The following is a 7,520-nucleotide window of genomic DNA, read 5'->3' on the forward strand; positions in this document are numbered from 1 at the left end:
TGCCGCGAGTCATGCCGCGGGAAGATATCAAGATTGTCATTAGGCCTAGAGGTGGGCTGAACGTTGCGAGGACGGAAGTGCCGACGCTGATGGCGGCAATTCTGGCAGCTACTGGCGTCAAAAGAGAGGAGGCTATGGGGGATATATTCTGCCCAAACCCCGTGCAGAATATCATAGTCGTGAGCACGCCGGACGAGAGACGAGCGAGGCAATACTCGAGGATAAAGTGTCTGACAATAGGAGGCACTGGCCACGAAGTCTGGGCATACCAAGCGGCAATGGAAGGCACAGTGAAGGGAGTGATCAAGGGAATATCGGTCACGGACACCCAGGAAGACATCAACGCGAACATCGTGAACATGTACAACCCCCAGGCGCTACAAGCGCACAGGATTGGGACGTCGACCGCCGTAATCATCCTTTTCGAGGGCACGAAAGTGCCGAACTACGTCAAGTACGGAGCAGTCCTCGTACGCTGCGGACTTTACAAAAAACACTTCGACGTATGCAAGACGTGCGGGCAAGTCGGACACAGGGGCGACGTCTGCCCCAACCCGAACGCAAACGTATGCTTCGCCTGCGGAACCGTCAACCCGGGCCTCGAACACGTCACCGGAGACAGAGAATGCGGGAATAAATTCAAGACACCTTACGTCGTCAGGCAACGACAGTGGGAGCGGAAACACCGGCAAGAACGACGGGACCTGAGGGACGAGGACTTTCCACCACTCCGGAGGGAGAAAAGCGTCAGCCGTGGACCTCAAGCCAGGGGAGGAAGCAGCACGCACCGAGGGCGCTCTCTTTCGAGGCAACCGGTCCCGGGCAACCAGTGCTGGAAAACAGCCGGGAGAATGGCATCGTCGGCGCGGAGCATCTCGAGACGTCGGGGCGACGCGGAGCCGACCGTGGAGCGCGGACGTTCGAGATCGCGGGGAGAGCCAGGAGGAGGCCAGCGTGGAGTCGCCGATAACAAGGTGGGCTGGGCCGGCGGGTCTCCCAAAGCTCGATCCCCCGATTCCCCACCCTCTAACCCCGGTAACAACATGAACGGTGATAACACCATAGTGAACGAGCTAAAGAAAATCATAGAGAAGCAGAATGAACAGATTCGCGAACTAATGAGGAAATTAGAGAAAGCAACGAATAACAACAGCGCGCAGCACACACCGATACACGAAGAAACACTAGCTAACCCGGTAGGAGAGGGACCGCGCAAGCTGCCGAGGAGAAGGTCGCCACCCGCGGTACCCGCCGGAGCAACGCAGAACTCGGAAGTGCAAGCGATGGAGGACGAGGAGCTTCCACCGCAACAAGAGCAAAAGAAGGAAGAACAGGTAAAGCTAACTCCTGGCGAGTCTGTCATCTTGGCGGCTCTGAGCAGGCTTGAAGAAAGGGTAGCTACGATTGAGGCCAAGCACGATCGCCTGGCGGCTAGGCTCAACGCCCTAGAAATCAAGCAGAAATACGGAACATTAAAGAAGGAACGAGCAGAACGACTGAAGGAAACAATTGCCAAGAGAAGGGGACGATTAGACACCAACCAGAAAGATGAAGCCGAAACAACGCAACAAATCTAATCGGACACGGGTCGTCGATGAGGTGACCGCTATATATCAGTGGAACTGCCGAAGCATAAAAGCCAAGGAGAGGGAGCTTATCCTTCACATAGGGAGCCAGGACGCCCACCGACAACCCCTAGTTATAGCGCTATAAGAGACAAAAGTTAAGCCTTGCATGCCGGGGTACATTACATATACCGACCCGACCGAAAGGAGCACCGCCGTACTCGTACGTAATACGGTCGCTGCGACGCAACACATCACGGCGCAGCACGGCTGCGACCACACGCTGGTCGAGCTGCACGCAAGAGACATTGGGCACAGTAAGAACGTATTTATACTGAACGTTTACTGTAGACCAGGAGCCAAGCACCAATACGATTTCGATGCCATACTGAAGGACGCGATGGGTCTAGCAAAAAGCCGCACGCTCCTGGTCATGGGCGACTTTAACGCGCCTCATCCAATGTGGGGCTATAAAATTGCGTCCAAGAGAGACAAGGCTCTCGTCCAAGCCATGGGAAAGCACGAGCTGTACCTCATCAACGAGCCGGGAATCCCGACCCGAACGGGTAACAGCGTGACCAACGACACGACCCCCGATCTCACGTGGTCCTCGGGGCCGCTGGAGACGAGGTGGAAGTGCGACGACGCCGACCTCGGCTCGGATCACAAAATCATCAAGATCGATGTCCTCGGGCCTCAGTATAAGGCGGTGTACGGCAAGGCGAGGATAACGGATTGGGATAAGATGAGAAAGCACACGAGTGAGAGGAAGCAAGAAGAAGATGCCGAACCGTCTGCGGAATCCTACGAAGACTGGGCCAGACGACAGCAGGCCACGCTGCAAAAGTACACGCAAGAGATCACCACGACGGTGGACACGCCTTTCGTGGACGCCAGGCTCTCCAACCTGTGGGCGTTGCGCCACTCGCTCACTCGCAGGTGGAAGCGCCAGCGGCGTAACAGGAAGCTGGCTAGACGCATCGGCCTACTGAACAAAGAGATAGCGGTGTATGCAGCCAAACTGTGCCGGGAAAACTGGCATAAAATGTGCGAAGGCTTACAAGGGCAATTGTCGGCGGGCAAGACCTGGAAATTGTTGCGTCACCTCATTGATCCCGCACAAAGCAAGTCGACCATGAATCGGAACCTGACCAAAGTCATCAATAATTACGACGGGGATAGCGCCGAATTGCTCATGGACCTCCAAAAGCGTTACCTCCAGACCGAAAAGGGGCGGTATCTGCCACCACAAGTGTACGAGGGGACCCCTAACGAGGAGCTGGACAGACTCTTCACAATCTCAGAGCTATGGGCCGCCATCGACAAAAGCAACAGGAAAAGCGCGCCCGGGGCGGACAACATCACCTATAAGCTGCTTTTCAACATGTGCAGCATAACGGCCAACGAGCTACTGCAACACATCAACGAGGCGTGGGAAACGTCGCGACTACCGCAAGAATGGAAGACGGCTAAAGTCCGCTTCATCCCGAAGCCAGGGAAACCACCGTCGATCGAGAACCTGCGACCCATATCGTTGACGTCCTGCGTGGGCAAAGTCATGGAGAGGATGGTGTTGCACAGGCTGCAGAGACACCTCGAGGAAACAGGACAGATGCCGGCGACCATGTTCGGTTTCCGCAAACATCTCGGTACGCAGGACGTCATGGTTCAGTTGCACGAACTCGTCATCAAACAAGCAACCAGATCGAGCCCTAGAGCCATCCTGGCCTTCGACCTCAAGGGGGCGTTCGACAACGTCACCCACGCCAGCATCCTGCGCAACCTGAACGGGACCGGCTGTGGCACCAGAACTTTCCACTACGTCCGCAACTTCCTCGAGGACAGAGCGGCCATTCTGACGATAGGCAACGCGAAGACGGACCCGATAACGCTAGGAGAACGCGGAACACCCCAGGGATCCGTAATATCGCCCCTGCTGTTCAACCTGGCACTGCTACACCTGCCTAAACTGCTGGGACGCATTGAAGGGTTAGACCACGCTTTCTACGCCGACGATATCACGGTCTGGACGAATAGGGCCGGATCGGAGGGGTGGATGGAAGAAACACTGCAGCGCGCAGCGACGACGGTCCACGAGTACGCCAAGTCGTGTGGCCTGAGCTGCGCCCCCCAAAAGTCCGAGCTCTTAGTAGTCCAGCCGGGCGTCGGCAAGAGGAGCAGATGCGGCCTGAAGATCGAGATCGACGGCATCCAGGTCGAACCCACTCAACAGTGTCGGATCCTGGGGCTGTTGCTTCGCAGCGACGGCAAGGCGGACGCGGCCGTGGACAAGATATGCCTAACGTCGGAGCAGGTCCTCGGCATGCTCCGCCGCGTAGCAAAAAAGAATCGGGGCATCAAGGAGAACGACGCGCTGCGCTTGGTTCAGGCCTTCGTGGTTACCAGAACCACCTACTCGGCTCCATACCTTAACCTAACCGGAACACAGAAGGCAAAACTAGACGTCATCTTGAGAAAAGCCACGAAGCAAGCCCTTGGACTACCCGCGTACACGTCGACCAAACGGCTGTACGAGATGGGGGTCCACAACACAGTGGACGAGCTCGTGGAGGCGCACCTCTCCAATCAGAGGATGCGTCTCAGCGGGTCCGAACACCGGAGGAGGATACTGGAAAAGATCGGATGGAGGCCTGAACCGGTGCAAACGTCCGGCCGCGTCCCCGAACATTGGAGAGACAAGATCAACACAAAACCCCTCCCACGCAACATGGCGCCGGGGGAGGATGACGGCAGGAGAAAAGCGCGCGCCAAGGCTTTGGAAACGCGCTTGGAAGGCAACCCCGATGTCATGTACGTCGACGCCGCCCTGGTCAAGGGAAGCGACAAGGCCGCTGTGGCAGTAACAACAAGAGACAGGCTCGTCGCCGTGGCGTCCACGAGGACAAGAAACGCAACAAACGCTGAAGAGATGGCGATCGCATTGGCACTAATCCAACCCGGGGCGACGCACGTCGTGACAGACAGCAAGAAAGCCTACGCGAACTACCGCGGGGGGTTGATCTCCTCCGAGGCGGCACGCGTCCTCAAACGGCACAAAACACCAGACAACGAGGTCGAACTGATTTGGACCCCCGCGCACTCCTCCCTGGTCGGCAACAACATCGCCGACTATTACGCCCGAGACATGTCCCGCCGGGAAATGGAGGAGACGGGGGTCGACTCATTGACACCAATCACTGCGTATAAAGATATCATTACAATGTACAGGGAAAATAGACAAACGCTACCTGAACCTCATCACTCCCTCACCCGCAGGGACCAGACGATAATACGCGGAATACAGGCAGGGTCTCTGGCCCACCCAACACTACTACATAAGATGTATCCGCACCAATACTCCGAGCTGTGCCCGTTCTGCAACACTAGCAAAGGAACGTTAAAACATGTCATCCTAGAGTGCACCGCACTAAAGGCACCAATACCCGACACACCCTCCCCTTCCCCCCTTCCCCTTAATGAGCGATGGGAGATCCTTCGGTTCAGCCCCTCCGCAAACGTCCACGCGAGCCTAGCGGCCCGTGGGCGGGAGTTGCTAGCCCGGTACGGGGCCTGGGAATGAGGCTCCGCTCCCATCGACGGGTCCCACCCCACCGGAGGGGGCTCACTCTTTCGCATAATAAAGTTTGATCAATAATCAATCAAGTACCTATAAACCTCCCTGTTACGCCGTAGGGCAATCTATCGCATTCAAAAAATTAGTGAGTAGTTCAGGACAATAACGGTACGGAAGCCTGCTCCAAAAGCATCAACGTCACAGAAGACTGCGGAAATGGTGATGACGGTGAAACAACGTTTACTTAGCCCAAATGATTTGGTGGTGCCCACAGGTACGAGATGGGGTGGTTCTCTATTCACGGGACCCAAATGTCGCCAACAACGCCTGGCCCCTGGACACCACGGCTAGCTGAGTCGGCAGGGCTGCGCTGTACAGCAAGGTCTCCCGTCGCTCAAGGAGTGGGGATAGGGAAGTGGAGGTAAGATAGGGGGCGTAGAGGAGGGAGGGGGGGGAAGTCGACTCTTCAGGAAAGTGCATTCTGCCATGACGTGCGACAGGGTGACTTCGGTCTACTTGCAGAAAGGACAGGTGGTGTCCTGTAAATCGGGATACATGCGATGGAGCAGTGCAGGGTGCGCGAGCGACCCCGCCTGCACTCTGCGCAGGATCGTTTGCTGTTGCCTCGTTAGAGTGCGGTGCGGTTTGAGTAAGGTGCGCCGTTCTTCTCTGTACGCTCGAGTAATCTCTCTACAGCTTGTCATTGGGCTCGGGGTGTCCGCATCATCGCGCGACTCGGTGGCTTCCCGGAGCGTCATTTCGCTCTCGTGGTAGTCGGCGATGGTGTTGCCTGCTACCCCCGAGTGAGCTGGGACCCACACGAGTTAAACGGCTCGTCCTGCTGTCACCTCCTAGTTCCGAATCGCAAATAGTTCCGGAGGAAACGCGTCCCCTTCAGTAGTTGCCGTACGCAGTCTTTGCGTCCGTGAGCACAGCCTCGACGCCCGGTTGAACGAGCCCCAGAGCCACAACCACCTCTTCTGCCTTCACGGGATCTCTCGTCCTCGTCGACGCTGTGACGATCAGTCGGTCGTGTGTCGTAACGACTGCCGCCGCCCGGTCGCTGCCTTTCATAAGCGAGGCGTCTGCCGATAAAACCTGGGGATTCTCCTCCAGCTGTCAGGTCAGGGCCTTGGCCCGCGGATCGTGCCTCCCGTCATCGTTACCCGGGGTCATTCTGCGGGGTAGGGGCTTGGTTTCGAATGCCTCCTTACCCCTCTAGGGGACATACGTTTCAGCAACCTTGATTTAAAAAAAGCGGAGCAAAAGGTTTCCCCATAAACAGCTGCAGGCCTGGACAGAATGCCAATGCAACTGATAAACCTGCTTTGACCTAAGAGTAAGGCATCGTTTATGAGAGCAATAGATAAGGTGATACAACCCAAATACCGGATGACGGGCTACAAAGTAGGATGAATTTAATATATAAAGGCAGAGGCAACAAAGCCAGTATTGATTCATACAGACCACTAACAGTAATGTCAGTTCTGTATACATTCGTATTGCAGGCGTAAAATCAAATTCAAGCATGAATAGAAGAACATGAAATCCTTAGAACTGCAGAATGTACTTAGACAAGACAGGCGATTGGACGATAATTTGTTTGTGATAACACAATGCATTGAAATTTTGAAAGTGCAGAATAGATCAATATAGATAGCGTTCTTGTGCATTAAAGGGGCATTGATAACGTAAGGAGAACTGGTGTGGTGAATGCTGAAACTCCAGAGATTAGATGACGAGTTAATACAGTTCCTTATCGCAATCTATAGGAATAAGAAATCACCTGACATGGGAAGTACAGAAATGCGCCCGTAAGTCCACCCGCCATCGGAGACTGAAACAGGGATGCCTTTTGAAACCCTAAATGCCTTTTCGGGAGGGTATTACATCGGGTAAAGGGGGAGGTTAGACTGGCGTCACAAAAACTACAAAACTAGCAACATAAACACAAGAACTAAAAAGGCAAAAATTATTTAAATCACTAGAGTGAAAATAGTTATGAAAAATTTAGTAGAAACAATTACAACAGCTATTGGTACGGTAACTAAAATGAACTACGCAGAGTATTACTACACGGAATATTACCACAGCTCATTTGACATCACAAGAACTGAGTGAAAGGATGCAGTGAAATGATACCTATTGCATATTGGTATTTTTGCTCGAGGTATTTAAACTTTCATGGTGTTCAGTTCAGTAACAATGTTTGATGGTAGCTTATTCTAGTCTATTGTGAAACCAGGAACAAATGTTTCTGCAAAAGCGAGGGTACGACATGTAACGCGTTTGATTTTGCATCAATGATCTCGCCGCAGAAAAATGGCTGTGGTTCACAGATAAATTCATTACGAAAGGACATATGGTAGTGTAGTTTATAA

The 7,520-nt window shown here is 54.1% G+C and overlaps 1 protein-coding gene across 1 annotated transcript; it reads left to right on the plus strand.

The window, feature by feature from the left end:
• Nucleotides 1–1,965: 1,965 nt before the first annotated feature.
• LOC144164821 (uncharacterized) lies at nucleotides 1,966–5,494 on the plus strand. Its single transcript, XM_077695083.1, has 3 exons — nucleotides 1,966–2,411; nucleotides 2,505–4,740; nucleotides 5,414–5,494. The coding sequence occupies exons 1-3, from the start codon at nucleotides 1,966–1,968 to the stop codon at nucleotides 5,492–5,494; spliced, it is 2,763 nt and encodes a 920-aa protein (XP_077551209.1).
• The last annotated feature ends 2,026 nt before the right edge of the window (nucleotides 5,495–7,520 follow it).

Source organism: Haemaphysalis longicornis, unplaced genomic scaffold (assembly GCF_048455015.1).
Source record: "Haemaphysalis longicornis isolate Haplotype H1 unplaced genomic scaffold, Haemaphysalis longicornis Haplotype H1 scaffold_14, whole genome shotgun sequence".
NCBI classification, from domain to species: Eukaryota; Metazoa; Arthropoda; class Arachnida; order Ixodida; family Ixodidae; genus Haemaphysalis; species Haemaphysalis longicornis.

Coding starts and splice junctions, on each gene's coding strand:
- LOC144164821 (XM_077695083.1), top strand. CDS start 1,966: ATGGGTCTAGCAAAAAGCCGCACGCTCCTGGTCATGGGCGACTTTAAC. Junction 2,412..2,504: donor CAGCAGGCCACGCTGCAAAA/GTACACGCAAGA, acceptor GCTCACTCGCAG/GTGGAAGCGCCAGCGGCGTA. Junction 4,741..5,413: donor GGGAAATGGAGGAGACGGGG/GTCGACTCATTG, acceptor TGGTGCCCACAG/GTACGAGATGGGGTGGTTCT.